General features: G+C 45.9%; 1 protein-coding gene across 2 annotated transcripts in view; it reads left to right on the top strand.

The window, feature by feature from the left end:
- The window catches only part of LMTK3 (lemur tyrosine kinase 3), a 196,895-nt gene that overhangs the window by 26,254 nt on the left and 147,769 nt on the right, over positions 1 to 22,872 (top strand). For both annotated transcript variants that reach the window (XM_085616455.1, XM_085616454.1), the window contains exon 4: positions 21,941 to 22,091. In XM_085616455.1, coding sequence (XP_085472581.1) covers positions 21,941 to 22,091 — 151 coding nt within the window. The remainder of the gene's footprint in view (positions 1 to 21,940; positions 22,092 to 22,872) is intronic.

Here is a 22,872-nt window from a genome sequence, read left to right as displayed (position 1 = left end):
CTGGTGGCAGTGGAGGTGCCTTTTGAGCCAGTTCAATTTCTGAAACCTCTGCTAGTTCAGTTACAGTTTCAGAGTCTGGAGTTATTGGCCAAACGGAGGATTTCATTGAGTTTCATAAGGAAGGAATCACCCAACGAAAACAAGGTAGACATCTTGCACACTTATCAGAATATTACCTGCAGATTGCTCTGAATACACATTTGGCCACAGGAGTGCAGTTGAGGAGTCCAACTGGTTGAAACTATACTGGAGACAACCATGGAAGCAGACACATCCTAATTATACATTCGGACTGCATCGATCTCTACCGTATTATGATGCACGGTATTGATCACTGATTTGCTAGGTGAGGAGAAGCAACATCTGTTGGATTCTGTGACATACGTGATTATCTTTAGGAAGCTCTGGGTTTCTTATGCATGTAACTTGGCAGTATGAAGGCTTGATGCCTACTTGAGGTGGGATGTTTTGTCTTATCTGCTAAATAAATAAAGACATACATCTAAGTGTAATGATATATTTTGCCCTCGGGTACTATTGGTAAATTATTTGTTTGTTATTGTGGGAGTTTAGAAAGCGGCCCATTACCCATAGCAGGATGCTCAATTAACCCTATCCAGGACAGTAGAAACTAAAACCCACTGACAGAAAAGCCCCCAGAGGGGGGTGGCTGACTACTTGACCTAATTGACGCAATGTCTTTACAGTTCCTGCGCCACGGATTCACTTTTAACATGCGGTTAAGTTTCAGTCTGTCTTTTGAGAAATTAAATAATCAAATGTTAACAATGATGTGCTTGGTTATTTTAGTATACTTATTTATCCCACACTTGCAACAAAATTACGATCATATATGGTTACTGAAAACCCTCATAAGTTACAGGCAGATCTTCCCCGTAGATGTGATCTCAGACCTCTGTGTGTGCCATGGGGCTTCTCATCTCCACATAGGTGGTGCTCAGCGTGTCACTGCATAGATCCACTATCCGGAGTTGATGTTGGGATTCTCCAGGCCCCCTTGTGCTCTGGTAATAGTGTTGGATTCCATGTCGTCTGCTCGATTAGCAGCACAATGGTTGATCTGTCCCAGGACTCAGATGGGGCACTCTGAGTGTTGAGATTCAAAAGGTAGTATATTAAAGTTAAACAAGGCTAATGCATACCTACACAAGGTTCAGAGCACTGGTGTTTGTACCCAGAGAGGGTGGAGGCTGTACACACAGGAGTTCTGGAGGCTATTGATTCTAGGGGTGTCAGTGCTGCCGTCCAACAGAAGGGCAGGCGCTGCCTAGCTGCCACTCTCAAGAACAAGCGACACCAACATTTCAAAGGGCTGTTATGGGCAAACACAAGGAGATGATGGACGGAGTGCTGAAACTTTACAGACACTCACCCCCAGTCACAGATCTGGGTTGAATCCATCATCATTCTTTAGCTCACTTTGCCACCTCAGTTCAGACCCAGCTATACGCAAATCATGTCTTGACCCTGTGCCACATGGGAACAGTCCAGCCCGAACTGCCAAGCCAGGTCTGCCCTGAACCGGAAACAGGCATCCTGGGACCGGTTTCTGGGTAACACCCTTCTTCAGCCAGGCTAGCTTGAATCCTGTGGCAAAGTGAACAAGGGACCCACGTCTGGGCATACCCTGCCAACCTAGGGCGAACATAGCAAACACAAGGATATGATGAATGGAGCGCTGAAACTTTTGTCACACTCACCGACCTGGGTTGAATCCATCATCATTCTTTAGCTCACTTTGCCACCTCAGTTCAGACCCAGCTATATGTAAATCAGTCTTGACCCTGTGCCTCATGGGAACAGTCCAGCTCATACTGCCAAGCCAGGTCTTCCCTGAACCCGAAACAAGCACCCTGGGACCGGTTTCCGTGTAACACCCTTCATCAGCCAGGCTAGCTTGAATCCAGTGGCAAAGTGAGCAAGAGACCCACGTCTGGGCATACCCTGCCAATCTAGGGCGAACAAAGCAAACACAAGGAGATGATGAACGGAGCGCTGAAACTTTACAGACACTCACCCCCAGTCACAGATCTGGGTTGAATCCATCATCATTCTTTAGCTCACTTTGCCACCTCGGTTCAGAACCAGCTATATCCAAATCAGTCTTGACCCTGTGCCTCATGGGAACAGTCCACCCCGAACTGCCAAGCCAGGTCTTCCCTTAACCGGAAGCAAGCATCTTGGGACCGGTTTCTGGGTAACACCCTTCATCAGCCAGGCTAGCTTGAATCCAGTGGCAAAGTGAGCACGGCACCCACGTCTGGGCATACGCTGCCAACCGAGGGCAAACAAAGCAAACAAAAAGGAGATGATGGACGGAGCGCTGAAACTTTTCAGACACTCACGCCCAGTCACAGATCTGGGTTGAATCCATCATCATTCTTTAGCTCACTTTGCCACCTCAGTTCAGACCCAGCTATATGCAAATCAGTCTTGACCCTGTGTCTCATGGGCACAGTCCAGCCCGAACTGCCAAGCCAGGTCTACCCTGACCCGGAAACAAGCATCCTGGGACCAATTTCTGGATAACACCCTTCATCATCCAGGCTAGCTTGAATCTAGTGGCAAAGTGAGCAAGAGACCCACGTCTGGGCATACCCTGCCAATCTAGGGCGAACAAAGCAAACACAAGGAGATGATGGACGGAGTGCTGAAACTTTACAGACTTTCACCCCTAGTCACAGATCTGGGTTGAATCCATCATCATTCTTTAGCTCACTTTGCCACCTCAGTTCAGACCCAGCTATAAGCAAATCAGTCTTGACCCTGTGCCTCATGGGAACAGTCCAGCCCGAACTGCCAAGCCAGGTCTTCCCTGGACCAGAAACAAGCATCCTGGGACCGGTTTCTGGGTAACACCCTTCATCAGCCAGGCTAGCTTGAATCCAGTGGAAAAGTGAGCAAGGGACCCCCGTCTGGGCATTCCCTGCCAAACTAGGGCGAACAAACCAAACACAAGGAGATGATGGACGGAGCACTGAAACTTTTCAGACACTCACCCCCAGTCACAGATCTGGGTTGAATCCATCATCATTCTTTAGCTCACTTTGCCACCTCGGTTCAGAACCAGCTATATCCAAATATGTCTTGACCCTGTGCCTCATGGGAACAGTCCACCCCGAACTGCCAAGCCAGGTCTTCCCTTAACCGGAAGCAAGCATCTTGGGACCGGTTTCTGGGTAACACCCTACATCAGCCAGGCTAGCTTGAATCCAGTGGCAAAGTGAGCACGGCACCGACGTCTGGGCATACGCTGCCAACCTAGGGCAAACAAAGCAAACAAAAAGGAGATGATGGACGGAGCGCTGAAACATTTCAGACACTCATGCCCAGTCACAGATCTGGGATGAATCCATCATCATTCTTTAGCTTACTTTGCCACCTCAGTTCAGACCCAGCTATATGCAAATCAGTCTTGACCCTGTGTCTCATGGGCACAGTCCAGCCCGAACTGCCAAGCCAGGTCTACCCTGAACAGGAAACAAGCATCCTGGGACCAATTTCTGGGTAACACCCTTCATCATCCAGGCTAGCTTGAATCCAGTGGCAAAGTGAGCAAGAGACCCACGTCTGGGCATACCCTGCCAACCTAGGGCGAACAAAGCAAACACAAGGAGATGATGGACGGAGTGCTGAAACTTTACAGACACTCACCCCCAGTCACAGATCTGGGTTGAATCCATCATCATTCTTTAGCTCACTTTGCCACCTCAGTTCAGACCCAGCTATACGCAAATCATGTCTTGACCCTGTGCCACATGGGAACAGTCAAGCACGAACTGCCAAGCCAAGTCTGCCCTGAACCGGAAACAGGCATCCTGGGACCGGTTTCTGGGTAACACCCTTCTTCAGCCAGGCTAGCTTGAATCCTGTGGCAAAGTGAACAAGGGACCTACGTCTGGGCATACCCTGCCAACCTAGGGCGAACAAAGCAAACACAAGGAGATGATGGACGGAGTGCTGAAACTTTACAGACTTTCACCCCCAGTCACAGATCTGGGTTGAATCCATCATCATTCTTTAGCTCACTTTGCCACCTCAGTTCAGACCCAGCTATAAGCAAATCAGTCTTGACCCTGTGCCTCATGGGAACAGTCCAGCCCGAACTGCCAAGCCAGGTCTTCCCTGGACCAGAAACAAGCATCCTGGGACCGGTTTCTGGGTAACACCCTTCATCAGCCAGGCTAGCTTGAATCCAGTGGAAAAGTGAGCAAGGGACCCCCGTCTGGGCATTCCCTGCCAAACTAGGGCGAACAAACCAAACACAAGGAGATGATGGACGAAGCACTGAAACTTTTCAGACACTCACCCCCAGTCACAGATCTGGGTTGAATCCATCATCATTCTTTAGCTCACTTTGCCACCTCGGTTCAGAACCAGCTATATCCAAATATGTCTTGACCCTGTGCCTCATGGGAACAGTCCACCCCGAACTGCCAAGCCAGGTCTTCCCTTAACCGGAAGCAAGCATCTTGGGACCGGTTTCTGGGTAATACCCTTCATCAGCCAGGCTAGCTTGAATCCAGTGGCAAAGTGAGCACGGCACCCACGTCTGGGCATACGCTGCCAACCTAGGGCAAACAAAGCAAATAAAAAGGAGATGATGGACGGAGTGCTGAAACTTTACAGACACTCAGCCCCAGTCACAGATCTGGGTTGAATCCATCATCATTCTTTAGCTCACTTTGCCACCTCAGTTCAGACCCAGCTATACGCAAATCATGTCTTGACCCTGTGCCACATGGGAACAGTCAAGCCCGAACTGCCAAGCCAGGTCTGCCCTGAACCGGAAACAGGCATCCTGGGACCGGTTTCTGGGTAACACCCTTCTTCAGCCAGGCTAGCTTGAATCCTGTGGCAAAGTGAACAAGGGACCTACGTCTGGGCATACCCTGCCAACCTAGGGCGAACAAAGCAAACACAAGGAGATGATGGACGGAGTGCTGAAACTTTACAGACACTCACCCCCAGTCACAGATCTGGGTTGAATCCATCATCATTCTTTAGCTCACTTTGCCACCTCAGTTCAGACCCAGCTATACGCAAATCATGTCTTGACCCTGTGCCACATGGGAACAGTCAAGCCCGAACTGCCAAGCCAGGTCTGCCCTGAACCGGAAACAGGCATCCTGGGACCGGTTTCTGGGTAACACCCTTCTTCAGCCAGGCTAGCTTGAATCCTGTGGCAAAGTGAACAAGGGACCTACGTCTGGGCATACCCTGCCAACCAAGGGCGAACATAGCAAACACAAGGATATGATGGATGGAGCGCTGAAACTTTTCTGACACTCACCGACCTGGGTTGAATCCATCATCATTCTTTAGCTCACTTTGCCACCTCAGTTCAGACCCAGCTATATGTAAATCAGTCTTGACCCTGTGCCTCATGGGAACAGTCCAGCTCGTACTGCCAAGCCAGGTCTTCCCTGAACCTGAAACAAGCATCCTGGGACCGGTTTCGGTGTAACACCCTTCATCAGCCAGGCTAGCTTGAATCCAGTGGCAAAGTGAGCAAGAGTCCCACGTCTGGGCATACCCTGCCAATCTAGGGCGAACAAAGCAAACACAAGGAGATGATGGACGGAGCGCTGAAACTTTACAGACACTCACCCCCAGTCACAGATCTGGGTTGAATCCATCATCATTCTTTAGCTCACTTTGCTACCTCGGTTCAGAACCAGCTATATCCAAATCAGTCTTGACCCTGTGCCTCATGGGAACAGTCCACCTCGAACTGCCAAGCCAGGTCTTCCCTCAACCGGAAGCAAGCATCCTGGGACAGGTTTCTGTGTAACACCCTTCATCAGCCAGGCTAGCTTGAATCCACTGGCAAAGTGAGCATGGCACCCACGTTTGGGCATACGCTGCCAACCTAGGGCAAACAAAGCAAACAAAAAGGAGATGATGGACGGAGCGCTGAAACTTTACACTCACTCACCCCCAGTCACAGATCTGGGTTGAATCCATCATCATTCTTTAGCTCACTTTGCCACCTCAGTTCAGACCCAGCTATACGCAAATCATGTCTTGACCCTGTGCCACATGGGAACAGTCAAGCCTGAACTGCCAAGCCAGGTCTGCCCTGAACCGTAAACAGGCATCCTGGGACCGGTTTCTGGGTAACACCCTTCTTCAGCCAGGCTAGCTTGAATCCTGTGGCAAAGTGAACAAGGGACCTACGTCTGGGCATACCCTGCCAACCTAGGGCGAACAAAGCAAACACAAGGAGATGATGGATGGAGCGCTGAAACTTTACAGACACTCACCCCCAGTCACAGATCTGGGTTGAATCCATCATCATTCTTTAGCTCACTTTGCTACCTCGGTTCAGAACCAGCTATATCCAAATCAGTCTTGACCCTGTGCCTCATGGGAACAGTCCACCTCGAACTGCCAAGCCAGGTCTTCCCTTAACCGGAAGCAAGCATCCTGGGACAGGTTTCTGTGTAACACCCTTCATCAGCCAGGCTAGCTTGAATCCAGTGGCAAAGTGAGCATGGCACCCACGTCTGGGCATACGCTGCCAACCTAGGGCAAACAAAGCAAACCAAAAGGAGATGATGGACGGAGCGCTGAAACTTTACACTCACTCACCCCCAGTCACAGATCTGGGTTGAATCCATCATCATTCTTTAGCTCACTTTGCTGCCTCGGTTCAGAACCAGCTATATCCAAATCAGTCTTTACCCTGTGCCTCATGGGAACAGTCCAGCCCGAACTGCCAAGCCAGGTCTTCCCTGGACCAGAAACAAGCATCCTGGGACCGGTTTCTGGGTAACACCCTTTATCAGCCAGGCTAGCTTGAATCCAGTGGCAAAGTGAGCAAGGGACCCCCGTCTGGGCATTCCCTGCCAACCTAGGGCGAACAAAGCAAACACAAGGAGATGATGGGCGGAGTGCTGAAACTTTACAGACTTTCACCCCCAGTCACAGATCTGAGTTGAATCCATCATCATTCTTTAGCTCACTTTGCCACCTCAGTTCAGACCCAGCTATATGCAAATCAGTCTTGACCCTGTGCCTCATGGGAATAGTCCAGCTCGTACTACCAAGCCAGGTCTTCCCTGAACTGGAAACAAGCATCCTGGGACCGGTTTCAGTGTAACACCCTTCATCAGCCAGGCTAGCTTGAATCCAGTGGCAAAGTGAGCAAGGGACCCACGTCTGGGCGTACCATGCCAATCTAGGGCGAACAAAGCAAACACAAGGAGATGATGGACGGAGCGCTGAAACTTTACAGACACTCACCCCCAGTCACAGATCTGGGTTGAATCCATCATCATTCTTTAGCTCACTTTCCCACCTTGGTTCAGAACCAGCTATATCCAAATCAGTCTTGACCCTGTGCCTCATGGGAACAGTCCACCCCGAACTGCCAAGCCAGGTCTTCCCTTAACCGGAAGCAAGCATCCTGGGACCGGTTTCTGGGTAACACCCTTCATCAGCCAGGCTAGCTTGAATCCAGTGGCAAAGTGAGCATGGCACCCACATCTGGGCATACGCTGCCAACCTAGGGCAAACAAAGCAAACACAAGGAGATGATGGACGGAGCGCTGAAACTTTTCAGACACTCACCCCAGTCACAGATCTGGGTTGAATCCATCATCATTCTTTTGCTCACTTTGCCACTTCAGTTCAGACCCATCTATATGCTAATCAGTCTTGACCCTGTGCCTCATGGGAACAGTTCCGCCCGAACTGCAAGCCAGGTCTTCCCTGAACCGGAAACAAGCATTCTGGGACCGGTTTCTGGGTAACACCCTTCATCAGCCAGGCTAGCTTGAATCCAGTGGCAAAGTGAGCAAGGGACCCATGTCTGGGTATACCCTGCCAACCTAGGGTGAACAATGCAAACACAAGGAGATGATGGACGGAGCGCTGAAACTTTTCAGACACTCACGCCCAGTCACTGATCTGGGTTGAATCCATCATCATTCTTTAGCTCACTTTGCAAACTCAGTTCAGACCCAGCTACCTGCAAATCAGTCTTGACCCTGTGCCTCGTGGGAACAGTCAGCCCAACTGCCAAGCCGAGAAGACAGAAGTCCTCGTCCTCCGTACCACCCCTTCTGCATGGGACAGCACCTGGTGGCCGACCGCCCTCGGAAGCCCATTTACCCCCTCAGACCACGCAAAGAACCTCGGCATCGTACTCGACTCATCACTCACCATGAATCGACAGGTCAGCGCCGTCACCTCCATCTGCTTCAACATCCTCCGCATCTTCCGCAAGACCTTCAAGTGGATCCCCCCTGAGTCAAGGAAGACAGTCTAGACTATGGGAAAGCACTCTACGCTGGCATCAACAAGTCCCTACTTCGCAAACAATACAGAATACCGTCGCCAGACTCGTCCTCGGCATCTTCCGACACGAATACATCAGACAACACCTACGAAGTCTGCGCTGGGTCCGTGGAGAAAAGAGTCACTTTCAAAATCCTCACTCACGCCTACAAATGCCTACACAACAATGGACCCAAATACCTTAATGACAGAATCAATTTCCACGTACCCAAAAGAAACCTCTGATCTTCCAACCTCGCACTGGCCGAAACCCTGCGCATCCACAGAGCCAGAGCAGGCTAAAAGATCCTTCTCTCGCTTTGCAGCCAAGACCTGGAACAAGCTACTGGCAGACATCAGACGCGCCCCATCCCTGAACACCTTCAGGAAGACCCTCAAGACCTGGCTCTTTGGCTAAACAGATCTGCGGTCACCCCCCACCCCCCTCAGCACGTTGAGACCCTCATGGTTGAGTAGCGCGCTCACAATTCCCTGATTGATTGATTCAACAATATATACAGCAGGTGGTGACAAGCAACAACACATACAGTGGGAGGGGCAAGCAACAACAGGAACATTGGGTGGGGGCAAGCAACAACACCAACAGTGGGAGAGAGCACGTAACACGGAGGGTGAAGCAACATGAAGAGCCGGGAATTTGGGACCTGAACCAACACGGAGGATGAGCACATGAGGGAGACTGTTGTAAAAGACAGCCACCCAAGTCAGGTGCTTAGACAAAATGAAAAAAGTAGAGCCCGTTAAGAGAGCAGTTGAAGGACACAAGAACTTGGGCCATTCTCCAGGGTAGAGGCAAACACAAGAAGCAGAAATTAATGTTGCGCACGCCAGCTTATGAAAAGCAAGCAAATGAATGTGACAATAAAGCCAACCAATGGCAAGCACTTGGCGGCCTCCGAACCCTCTGTATGTAAAAAAAATGTCTTGCAAGCAACTACACGTCTCAGGCGAAACCTAAAGTAATGACACACAGCTGTTAAAAGTGTGCCTGTGAATGAGTCTGCGTTGCCCGTTAAAAGAGAAGCATCCGCAGAGAGAAGTGTTTATACTGTCCAATAAAAGTATTGAAGCCCTCCTGAGAAATCCAAAGCCTCCAATTAAAACTATAGCTTTCTTGCAGAAAATTACTATAAAATAAGTGTGGCAGCAATGTGGGGAACGTGTGGTAATGTGCCGTTTAAAGCATAGCAGTTTTTTGCTAGGTGCTCTCTCATTAAAAAGCATGAAGAGTAGACTGGACTGTTGCGACCCCAGTGAGAAGGATATTTCACCCCATTAAAAGTACAGTAGCCCTTCTGAGCGGTACTGGTACCATGCCATTAAATGTACAGCAGAGCTTCGGAAGGTAAAGCTGGAGTTGACTGGGCATGACCATTCTGTTATTCTCCTCCTATCTGAGACTACCAACAAGTAATGAAAATACAATTGCCTGTTTGTTATATTTTTTATATCAGCCGTCTTCCAATATTTTGGCGGCACAGCCACTGAGGAACATGGCACTAGCTGGGAAGTGGCCCACTGATAGAGAGGGACAGGGAATGATCTGCTGTGTAAACCCAGCGATCACATTCTATGAATGAGGCTTCAGACGTCACAATCATCTCATTCATTTCCATGTTGGTGAAGTGGTTCTAGAAAAATCATTCTGCGCACAAGCATACAGTGTGAAAATGAAAGTTTGTTTCTCACTATATTAGGGCCAAAATGAAATAATACCGTGAAATTCTGCAGAGCTCTAATCCAGATACGTTTGTGTGGGCCAGTCACTGGTACGCTGCGACTCAAACAAAACAGATAAGAGTAGAGTAAAAAGTTCTATTTGCATTTGATATGTGTTTTTTTTTTCAAACTTGGTCTTAAAATAAAATGTGTATTAGGACTGTGGATTTTTTTCTTTTTTTAAATTTCGGTGAGATCAGTGGGAAACTTTGCAACTTCGTCAAGGTATCAGGGAAATTTTAATTTTTTTATTTCTGTTACTTTTGTGGCAATTTATGTCACCCATATCGTATTTAACATTAACAAAATGATTTTGCGTAAGCCGTACTTGGGGGAAAAAAACAAATCCGCCCAATGCCAATGTATTCAGAAAAGATTTGCAAAAGGTTATCTTTCAGAGAATAAATCGACATACTTTTTTCAGCGTGACTGACATTTGTTGTGATATGCGTTCAAAATTATTTTAAAATGCATAAAAAACACTTTGCTCGGACGAAGGCCAGATTGCCTACAGAATGTGAGCACAAAAATCTCATGCTACAAAATACCCTCGCCAGAATATCCACTTCCAAAATATAAACACAGATTTACTATTTTGAACTTGATATCTGTGCACCTTGAAGATGTATATTTTGTCAGTGCACATGTATGTGGAGTTAAGTATAGTAAATCTATACTCAGGGCTTTAAGTGGGATGAGAAAACTGGGTGGTCTCTCAAAGGGGCGTGGCCAAGACAATTAAGGGCGTGGCTTAAAAAATTAAGCTAAAAATCTGTTCTTAGCATAGTGTGCCGCCTGACTTGTATTTTGCTGTTTCTGTCATTGCATCCAGATATATGACACAACAAGTAACATCAAACCTACAACAAGCCAGGACTATTAGCTTTGTCAATAATTGTTAGTTACGGACTGCCAGTGCCAGGGCACAAAACAGAGCCCGATAGCGACCCGTTTTGAGGCCCCCTTAAAAAAACTGCCGGTGCTCCGGCAGACTTAAAGCCCTGTCTATACCTACCTTTGTATTCTATACTTTGCTGTTTTTCGATTTTTCTGGCTATGATATTTGGTAGTACCCCAAGGACCAATGTAAACCGGCAAACTTTGGCCAAGGGCTAAAAACACGCACTTTATACACCTTTGCTGAAAAAAAACTTTGGAATAAAGTCAGCCAGTGTGTATGTAGTTGACAGAGGAAGGAGGCTGCCCACCAGTGCTTAATTTGTAAAAAAAAAATAAGGGCCGGGGCACCCACTCATTTCTCCTGTTAGCGCCGCCTTAGACAAAACCAACTATTAACAATGAAAGTGGGGAAAGAATGTAGAATAATGGCCCGAGCTACCGACTTCAGAGCTGGTAAACCAGGTTCAAGTCTCAGCGTCGGCTCAACATCCTGTGATTCTAGGCAAATCACTTAATCTCCCCTTAAATTAATGTGTCCTTAACTGGTAATCCTGAAAAGCGCTGGTGTTTGTGATTAATTGCCAGTGCGGAGCATTGGAAACCACTGGCTCAAATTAAGCACTGCTGTCCACATATTGTCTGTTTCACAGCCATTGTGTTGGGCTACAGTAGTAAGAAGGATCATATAGTGAGAGCGAGAGAGGCCTTGATAGATAATGTTAACATGATATGGATGAAAACCTAGATGCATCGTGAAATCGAAAATTAGAAACTCATCAACCTTAATGGCCTAGAAATTATTCAATGGTCACAACGTATTGATTATACATTGCTATAGAGGTGGGTGAGCAGCTTAAATCTCGAGCCAGCTCATGTCAGATACTGGGCTCTGGAGTTGAAGTTGGAGTTGAACTTCCAAGTGGGCACGAGGCCCACTTAGAACTTCAACCTAAAGAGAGCTGAGTTTTCATGTGGCTTCCGACTGCCACCCTCACTCTACCCTCGTGCACAATGTGAAAAATGAAGCTTTAACATATGAGGTAAAAAGTAGAGACAAATAGATACCCATTTAGTAGCTGATTTGTACAATGTGAAACTAGATAACATGGGTTTAATCACGGCTCCCCCGCTTAAACAAACTGTGTGATCTAAAGAAACTTATGTTTCACCAATCCCCCTCTTTCTTCATTACCTCTCCTTATGTAATTTACTTTGTTCTATTGTAAACGCTCAAACACCTCTGGGTATGGCTATGTAAAAATGCATAAATAAACTTGAATTCAGTGGCGGCCAGCATGGCTTGCGGGTGGCGGGGTGGGCAGTTCACGCTGGTTGGGGGGGTTTCGCAGGTGTTGGGGGTTCATAGAATAAGAAAAATGATTGAAAAATAAAATAAACTTACCTTGCCGCCGGGTCCCGTGTCTTTACTCCTGCTCTCCTCCTGGAACTCGTGGAGCAGGAAGTATGCCCTACTGACCAATCACAGCGCTGCAACGCAGCGTTGTGTTTGGTAAGCACCCCGGCTTCCCTGACCAAACAGTCATTGCACACTTAGGAGTGGGCAAACCACTCCTCCCCTGCTCAGCTCCGAGAGCGCAATAATCGCCCCCACCCACCTGCTGCAAAGCAACACGAAGCATAAAATGATAATACCTCAAAGTTGTTATCATTTTATGTTTCTTCTTCCTCGCACTGCTTAAAAGTAGTAGGGCGACGCTCCTCCGCCATAACGGAGGAGCCGCCACTGCTTGGATTTCTCTTTCTTCGTTGTACAAAGTCTGCAAATTTGGCAGAGCCAGTTCTGCGGCTGAAGAACCAGATTCATACATAACGCCCAATATGTATGACTCATGAATCTTTAGGGTAGACCGATTCATACTTCAATAGTGAAAAGATGAGTAACACAGACTAGTGATATATCCAGCATTCTATAGAGAGTGTAGACTTAATTTAGAATAAAAAATCAATGGAAATCTTCCGATTTGCTGAGGAGGTTTTTGTTTCCCCTAATGTTAAATAATGCCCACATTCCTTTTTAAGTCGAGTCTAAGCAGCGCGCATGCGCTGCTGTAAGACTTAGAGTAAACAGTATTCGGAGATTAGTCCCACCTGCTTCCCTCCTGCTGCTTGCCATTGGTTCACGCTTATGTTGCGCCTGTGTCCAAGCTCGTTATTTGTTGGTGTTCCCTATATATCACTTCCGTTTTCTCTAAAGCAGCACCGACCAACTACAGTTATCTTTCGCTACTAGGTGTTTAGGGGTTTGGTTAGGGACTACTTCCTTTATTTAGTGTTAGGGATATTGTAACAGTGTGGCGCCTAGCACGGCACCTGCTTTCATGTTTGTGCTTGTTTTTTAATCTCACACAGCAAATGTGTGGTTACTGTTCACGCACACACACGCATGCACAACCCACACATGTTCGCCACACTATGTGCATATCTCCACTCTGGATTTTATTTTATGTTTTTCAGTCTTTTTTGTATAGCGCAAATTTAGCCCAAGGACATTTGAGCGCTTTACACAAGCATCAGGTTACATCGCGCAGTTCGTTTCTCATTAGCACGGGTGACGAGTCATTTTTTTCTAAGAACAGGGATGTTGAGCCGAGGCCACCACCCGAACCTCGTTCCACAGTGCAAGGCCGGCAGCTCTGGCCGTTAGGTCACATCTCCCCGCTTATACTCTTCTCTTCATGCGTAGGATGCTCCTCTGTGCTGGGGTCACCCCGGGCTAGCTACTACCACAATGGTTCACTAGTCCTCCTTGTGGTACTGCTATTTCCAATCGCGGCGCTGGCTGGAGCTGTGTGTTCTGCTGCAGCGGTGTGCTCTGCTGCAGCGTCTTCTCCAGTGTGGTGCTCCACGTAGGCAGCTCTCCAGAGGTTCCAGGCACCCGGTCCATCCCCAGATGAGCTGTATTCTCCACTGTACGAGTAATAACGTGGCAACTAGATAACATACGTTTGAATAATAAATAATTTTACAGTTGTTTAAAACAAGTAAAACATGCACGTGTATTCTGCATGTGTTTTACAAAAAGAGTATTGAGTGCTTTACCTCGTGCTTTTTTTCTCTTCTATAGTTTCCATAGATGAAAGGAAACAGTTGAGATTATAAGTGGTTACATTATTAATTCACTGTATATCACAAACACGTCACGACTGGCATGCAAAATGTTTCCGATCTAGCAGCACATTCATAAATCAGTGTAATGTATCCCAGTGCCCAGGGGAATAATTGACCACAGTTAAAATGGTGCCTGAAGGTAATGATTAGCAACTAGCTTTAAAAAACCATATACTTGATCTGTCTTGTTGTGGAAAGATGAGAAGGTCAGTTGTGTTTACAGTTGCTTGTGAGCCAGGTTTCATGCGCATTGTTACACCAGGTTATTTGTTCTGCCGAGAAATTACACTTTTACACCCCTTAAGATCTGACAGTAATGTTGCACTCTGCGCGTCGGGCAGGTTTAGACAAAGTTTGCGGAGTGTTATGGCGCTACTAATGCAACAGCCTGCTGTGATGCTTATAAAATTTCTTTGTTGTGATCTATGTTGAAAACAGTGTGTTGACTGTTGTAGTCAATCACAACAAGGTGGAGTATGCTCCCGACCCTCACACTACCTCCACCTGTTCCTTCACTGTCTCCCGCTTGGCCTCTCCACTCTTTCTCTATTTCCGTCTCACTCTCTCCTGTCGTGGTGATTAAGTCACAGTGTGACGTGTTTGGGATGACATTTGTGGCAGTATTTTGTATGTGTTAGGCTGAGTTCTGCCGTGACTTGTTTTTGTAATGTATTTCTCGGTCACGTGCATTTTAAAGCGTGCGTTTACTTATATGTAATGGAGAATGTGGCTCATGGCTGTGACTTATGTATTTGATGATGCATGTGCTAATAGTGTGTGCATATGATAACGTGCACGCAAGGAGGTAAGAGTCTGCATAGCATTTCTGCTCAGCATTTATTACTCTAAGCACAAGCATTTTTCAGGGCCTACAGTACTTTATTCGTTTTTTCCAGGGTTTTCCATTTCAGGAGTCAATAGTAGTGGTATATTTGTGCCTTCAGTACCTTGAAATCTAGGCCTCTACTAACCACATACTTCCAGTTAACCAATAAGTACGGACAGGTCTTATGCATTATGCATCATAAATAATCCAGCACATTTTATAATAGTATTACCTCATTATTGTGTCAGGACGAAAACTAAAATTAAGGACGCTTTATTAAAGTTGTTAACGCATAAACAGCACCTTTAAATACAGGTAAATACATCACCTTAATAATCTCTTATAAGGTCCCAAAGGCGAGACTTATTGGCTATGCCAATGCTTGTTTTGAGAAGGTGTGGATTGGGTGAACTAGATCGTACTAGGCCCGTACATGTGAGTATAACAAGTAAGGTTGTCAACCAAGTCTCAGGATATCGACAATTTCAAAGTTTAAAAAGAAAGGTGAATAAACTCCAAATTGTAGATTTTTCCCAGAAAGTTTTCCGGCAAAAATATTTTATGTTCCGCGCTAGAAAAGTCTATTGAAATGAAGTAAGGTAAACTGTACACCTTTTACAACTTCACAAAATTCTGACATTGTGTACCCTCTCCAATTGTTACATTTACTCTTCTACCACCCGCTTGGATTGTCTGTTGACCTTGTCTCAGGATTCCAGTGCCGTTTTTCTGTCTCTTTCTTCTGTGTTGGTCTGGCTAATACTGTTTGTAGATGCCTCTTAAGCAGGAATGTTGCTCAAGACCATTGCCTAGTGTTGTTTTATAACTTACAGTTGCTGTGTTTTGTATATAAACACCTAAGATGGTGGATTGCCTTTGCCACCTATCAAATATTTATATCTATATATATCTATATATATTTTGAGAAATTCGCGAGGATTCGTCGACCGGCGCCAAAGTTATTCAAAATAGAATGTTGAGGTTTTCCTATGGAAACGTGGTCCTAACTATAACTACCTACTGGCGACCGCCAGTAGGTAATAGATATAAATATATCAATTAGCGGTCGCCACTGGGTAGTAATAGTTAGGTTTTGGTTTGCTTATAACTTTTGCGTTGTTGGACAAATTTCACAAAACTTTTAAAAAAAGGATCATCCACCTCATCTCTTTCCTGGAAAGCTTCGGGCTGATCCATCAAGTGGCGGCCAAGAAAATATAGTGGTCCCAAAACAAAATTTCCCCATGCAATTTCCATTGACTTTTTGGAAAGTGATACCACAAAAACTGCAGAACGGTGTAACACCAAAGTTGGGAAGGAATCTATGTCCTGGTCCAGAAAGCGTACAGTTTAGGTTTTGTTGTAAATCTGTTCAGTAGTTTTTGAGAAATGAAGTTACAAAAATATTTGTATATCTTGACGGTTGGGTTAGAGGGATTCTCACAAGAGTGCCTCAAACCCAATTAAAAAAATAGAGCGTTATGACTGTCCCACTGGGCTTTTATCCCCTTGGGGCAATTTGCACTCGACTGAGTTTGATTTTGACATAAAATATAAGGGGGCAGAGTAGCGATACCCAGCCGCCCAGGCCTGAGTGATTCCCCCGGCCCCTATATATATATATATATATATATATATATATTACCTACTGGCGGTCGCCAGTAGGTAGTTATAGTTAGGACCACGTTTCCATAGGAAATCCGCAACATTCTATTTTGAATAACTTTGGCGCCGGTCGACGAATCCTCGCAAATTTTTCAAAATAGGTGGGGCGCTACGCTCCGCTCCTACCCTGAAAGTCTCGGGGGGATTCGTCAAGCGGGGGCTGAGATAAAAGGGGGGTCCCAAAACGCGTTTTTCCCATGCATTTTTCCATAGGACCTTTAGACAGGGCTACAGCCCGAACGGCTGAACAGAATTACTAGAAATTTGGCAGAGAGGTAGTCCTCAGGTCAAGGAAGTGCCTTTTGTAGGTTTGGTGTAAATCTGTTCAGTAGATTCTGAGAAAATAGCCTTTAAATCAATATATATATCTGAGCCAGCTTACGGTGCGCTTACGGTACGCTTACCGTACGCGTACGGTGGCGTGCGCGAGCGCGATTCTGATTGGCTCTTAGATCTTAGTAAACATTCGAATCGGCCGAAACCAGGAAGCGGCGGCCGCCATTTTCTCTCTCGCACTGAGAGTGATTTCTAAAATATAAAGCCCAAAAACATGTAAAGGGGCTGTTTAGACAGCTCCCACACACATAGCCATGTTGAGGGAGTCCCCAAAGATCCCCCAAGGCCAAAAACGGAATTTTTATTTTTTCGGTAATTTCGCCGATTACGCGTACGGTAAAAAATTTAAAAAAAAAAAAAATTATCCACACTCTCTCCACCCCGTGTGCAATTGGTGCCCGCAGGGCACCAATTGCGCATGGCTTATTAGAGATGAGATAAACTAAAATATTAAAAAAAATATTAATAAAAAAAAAAATTATCCACACTCTCTCCACCCCGTGTGCAAATGGTGCCCGAAGGGCACCATTTGTGCATGGCTTATAAAATATACGAAAAATTAAAATATTACCTTTCAAAACGAAGTGCATCATATGTCCTCCATGTGCGCACGGTGCGCGAAGCGCATCGTGCGTACATGGCCCATCTAGCGTAACGTGGGCACGCGGTGCACGTAGTGCACCGCGTGCCCACCGTGCGTGCACGGCACTAACTGCGTAAAGTGGGCGCGCGGTGCGCGAAGCGCACCGCGTGCTCACTGTGCGCACACGGTGCGCGAAGCGCACCGTGCGCGCACGGAACGAACTGCGTTAAGTGGGCGCGCACGCCACGAATGGCGTAATGTAACTTAGCATTTAAAAAACCGTACAAATTCACTGAAAAAACCATAGGTTTCACACACGTTATAGTTAGGAATTAGCATTTAAAAAACCTTGCAAATTCACTGAAAAAACCATAGGTTTCACACATGTTATAGTTAGCGGAAATTTTACTGATAAAAAACCAATGAAATTCCCCCGTTATAGTTAGTGCAGGCAACTATAACTCACGCGACCGCAATCTTCTGCTGATGACATATGTGTCTTTATGAAAAAAAAATATTTGTAATATATGTATAGCTAAAAATGTATGGAAGAAGACATGGGCAAATAAGTGTCTAAATACAGTATTAGCATCAGCAGAGGATTGCGGTCGCGTGAGTTATAGTTGCCTGCACTAACTATAACGGGGGAATTTCATTGGTTTTTATTAGGAAAATTTCCGCTAACTATAACATGTGTGAAACCTATGGTTTTTTCAGTGAATATATATATATATATATATTGCAGCAAACCATTCCTACAAGCGATCGTCTTCACCATCGATCAAGAAAGGGACGGTATATAGATATATCCACCACCAAGCTTACTTTTGTTATCAAGCACGAACCACACCGATCCGAGTATTTCTCAATGGAACTTTATATATATATATACAATCCCACTAGACTTTCACGGGATCACTGCTTAGAAAAAAAAACGCCAGCCAGCATTTTATAGTTTAATAGGAGACACCCAGGCCTTTCTTAAAAGTATGTGGGGAAGGGCCATGAGTGTGTCCCCGCTCCCTGAGCCAGTTCTGGCTCCAGGGATACCATCCCCCCAGGGCCGAATACTTGAAAGAAGGGAGGGGGCATGCGCCCCACAACCCGTACCACTAATGTACCCTGGGGACCCCATACCCTGGGGACACAAATTTGCCATAATAGGGGAGGGGCCATGTGTGCCCTCACCTTTATTAAAAAGGAAGGCCCTGGAGGATGGGGTCCCCAGGGCACATAGTGGCCCAAGTAGGGGGGCTGCACTCCCTCTCACCTTAAAATATATGTTTTGGCCCATGATGATGGGGTCCTGAGGCCACTATTGGTTTACGGAGAGGGGTGCGTGCCTTAATTTAAAAAAAGGCCCCAGGGAGGGGTCCCCGGGGCCCTTACTGGCTCGGGGAGGGGTTGCATTACTCCCAGCTTGGGGAAGGGGCCTGCGCCAATGGGTTCGACGCAGGGCCTGGCGTGGTGAGCATTGCAAGGTTCGCTGCATGTGTGGGTTGTTATCTCAAGTAACTATAACTTGTGCCCTGAGGTAACTATAACTCACACCCTCACCATGCACTGCAAATTTTCCCACATATTACATCTCTCATTTCATGTTCTATGACATCATTGTCATGACATCATCATTTAACCACTTCCGTGCTGCGCGAATGTTCGCGCTTTGTGGGCGTTTTAATGAGTGTGTGGGTTTTGGACGGCCCCGTCCGTCCTCCGCACACGCCCACCGTGACGTCGGACGGCTGGGGTCCGTCCGCAGCACACAAGGGGTTAAATGAAATCAATATGACAAGACTGTGCATGGTGGGGGCACAAGATATAGTTACCTAGGGCATGAGTTATAGCTTTTAAAAAAAGATCTTTATTTGTGATATTTAATATCAACAATAACCCTACAGAGGAGACAGAAACAAGCAGGGGGTGCAGAGCTTGTATACATATGTAATATAAACCCACCAATATGTATCATACATTCCAATTTGTACAGTAAGAAGACATTTCCAACACAAAAGGAAAAAAGAAGAAAATGAAATAAAAAGGAGGGAAATGCCAGAGGGAAAGATAATTTTGCATGTAAGGAAGAGAAAACAGTACATGTGCATGGACCACGGTTCAATACATAGTAGGGGCACCCTACAGGCGCACATGCGTACAAGCCTTTTGGAGCATTAATCTCGGGGTGCAAGTTAATCTTCTCCAGCTACCTCAGTATCTAAGGCTGAAAGTAGCAGATAGTATTTTAGTGGCTGCCATATGTCCTGTGGTCTTGAGGCAGGAGGTTGCAGCGACGCATATTTTTTACTTGTGGTGTCACAGTATATCAAGTCTCATATCCATGCCTCTACATTAGGGCTGGAGGCGCCACACCAGTGCAGAGACGCCTGATGCTTGGCCAACAACAAAGCGAGGGCAGTATAACGGCTGGCATTTGCTGGCAACAGTTTAACATAACCCAACAGGGCCCGCAATAGGTCTGGGGTAAGTGTAAATCCTGTCATATGCAACAATGTAGGATGGACTACCTACCAGAAAGTGGGTATTGGAATGCAGTTCCATGCTCAGTGAATAAAATCAGCATGCTCCACCGTGCACCTTGGGCAGCAGTGCAACGTGGTAGGGTCAGCTCTGGCCAGTAGTCGGGGTAGCACAGGCACGGTGCAGGTATTTAAAATGTAACATCTTGTGGCGATGGCTATTGGAAATCAGCCGTGTCTGCTCACAGCAGTAGTACCACACCTTGTCCGACAAAGGTCTCCCTAAATCCCCCTCCCAGGCAGCCCTCATTCTTTCCACCGCGATGGGCCTCAAACAGATAGATGTATGATATAAACAGGAGACTAAATGAGCATTATCCAGGGCCGTAATTATCATAGTGAGTGGGGAAAGTCAACAGGCTCCTTAGGGTAAGAGAGAATTGCAGTGTGAATTGTACTGTGCAGCTGGTATAAAATAAATCTGTCCATATATGACACTGCATACCATTCAGCCAGTGAAGAAACAGACGACAATTCAGCATCTGCAAATAGATCCCCATTGTGTGAAGCTGACATGTGGCTAGAGTACGCTGGGTCAATGTCTTGCCAGTCAATGAAAGCTAGGAATTATTGGGAAGGGAAATATGGGGGGAATATAACATTTCGAAGCCCAAATAGTCTTGTCCAAGCCCAATACGTAGTGGTAAGCGTCTGTATCTCAAGAAGGATTCCTGGCAAATCCTGTGGTATAATAGTCGAAAGGGACAGTGGGAGGGCCTGGATCTCATTCTCGCTTAATATATTGGAGTCAGGGATCTGGATGATACGAAAAATATGCAAAATGTGCCTGGGCAATGAGGTAATAAATGTAAAAATCTAGGACACCAAACCCACCACAACCATAGGGCAGAGTCAATGTATCCCAACTAATTCTAGGGTGCTTGACCACCCAGACCAACCGGGTGACCATACTATGCAAGGTATCAAAGAAGCTTCTAGTCAGGGCTGGGCACAAGTTATAGTTACTTGAGATAAGTGTAACTGGTGAATTTCAGTGGGTTTTTGAGTTTAAAATGTCACGTTGTCATTTAAACTTTCACTTGTTAATGTCACGTTAACCTTTGTGTTTTTTAGTGAATATATATATATATATTTGTTTGTTTATTTCTCTTATGTCTATTTTCTATTTTTTGTTTTTTGTTTCTTTCTATTCCCCGTCTTTATCTTTCATTTTTTATTTTATGGTGCGTCCATGTCCCACTTTTTTTATATCTTTCTTACTCTCTTTCTCATAAACCAGGATTTGTAGAAAGAAATGAGTGTTTGTTTTTCATTTCAGGATATAAATTAATCTTTAAAACGCAAGTGTTAGGGAGTTATGGGACACAATGTAAATATTGAGGTTCATTCTTGATGTTGACAGCAGATGAAAAGCATTAATTGTTCTGCCATCCTTAAACACAGTGGATGAACAGCACCAGTAATTTGCATTCTTAATGAGTGAGGGATTAATAAAACTCAGGCAAAAAAGGGGTGGTTGATCTATGTGTAGACAAATTAGATATTTTCACCACTGGCTAAACTAACCAAGACATACTGAATTTTGAGGCTTAACATAATCTAATTTAAAAGGCTTGCATTCGTTTACATACAAAATGTTGCTGCTTTCACAAGAAAAGTGTACCGATTTCTCTTTAAGTTTCTGGACCATGCAGTTCAATGTGCTTGTTTCTTTTCCTTCTTACCCTACTTTAGTCCTATTACTCTCTTGTTATATTCTTGAGATGGTGCTTCAGTTCTTCTACTTTCTTGCCGTTTCAGGATACTGTTTCTAGTGTCCTATTTTTCTGTACCCTCTCTGATGTTATTTGCTTCCCTTTATTGCCACCCTCTGCCTTTCCCTCCCTCGCACCCTTGCTTACCTTTCCCCCATCATCTCCTGGAGTGGACATTCTTTCGAACCTCCTCTCTATCTTCCAGGAATTTGAGAACCCGGATGGGGAGGAGTTCTCAGGGGAGTACACCCCGCCTGCAGAGGAGACCTCCTCTTCACAGTCCATTCCTGATGTGTATATTCTCCCCCTCTCCGAGGTGTCGCTTCCTGACCCCAACCCTCAGCTTCCAAAGTCAGGTACTCGCTTCCAGCAGCTCCACCCTTGTTTGTCCTTCTCCTGCCCATCGCTTGCTGTACCCATCAGAGATTCCATCTTCTCTGTCTTTCCATCTTTCACTGGTTCTAATGGCATCTCTTTTTCATCATCTGAATCCCTCTACATCTTATTGCTACATCTTGTTTCTCACATAGTTCAAATGCATATAGACAGCTTTATGAAGTCATCTATCCTTCATGTCCTGTTTCCATGTCTTCATTCACCAGACTCCAAATGTAGAAATTTCATATTTGGCATCCTTTCCAATGTCAACATTGAGTTTCCATCATGATTTTGTGAATAAATGAAGTTCTGTCGGTATGGTTCCCTGACTAGGGCAGTTTTAATGCCAGTTCTTTCATAGTGGATGAGCAGTGCAATGCATTGAATCTGTTCAGAATGAAACTTGGGAGTTGACATGTATGTTGATCATGTTACTCGATGAAATTATCATAAATGGTTGGAAACACAATGCTTCTTTATTTTTTTAACGGAGTTTTATATAGCACGAACTTGACCCGAAGGTATCGGGTATCAGAGCGCTTTACATAGCACCAGTTGTGTTACATGAGGACACATTCATTATTGTTTGGCAAGGGGGGAGATTAGGTGATTTGCCCAGAATCACAGGTTGTTCAGCATCATTGCAGAGACTCAAACCCGGTTCCCCAGATTAGAGGTTGACCGCCCTAGGCGTTAGGCCAACTCCTCTCCCTTCCTCCCTTTTCTTCTCTGCTAGGAATTCTCTTGGGTAATATAGCT

The sequence above is a fragment of the Triturus cristatus genome, chromosome 7 (genome assembly GCF_964204655.1).
Source record: "Triturus cristatus chromosome 7, aTriCri1.1, whole genome shotgun sequence".
Classification (NCBI taxonomy): domain Eukaryota; kingdom Metazoa; phylum Chordata; class Amphibia; order Caudata; family Salamandridae; genus Triturus; species Triturus cristatus.
Note: the sequence above shows the minus strand (reverse complement) of the source record. Positions and strands in the feature narration are given on the sequence as shown.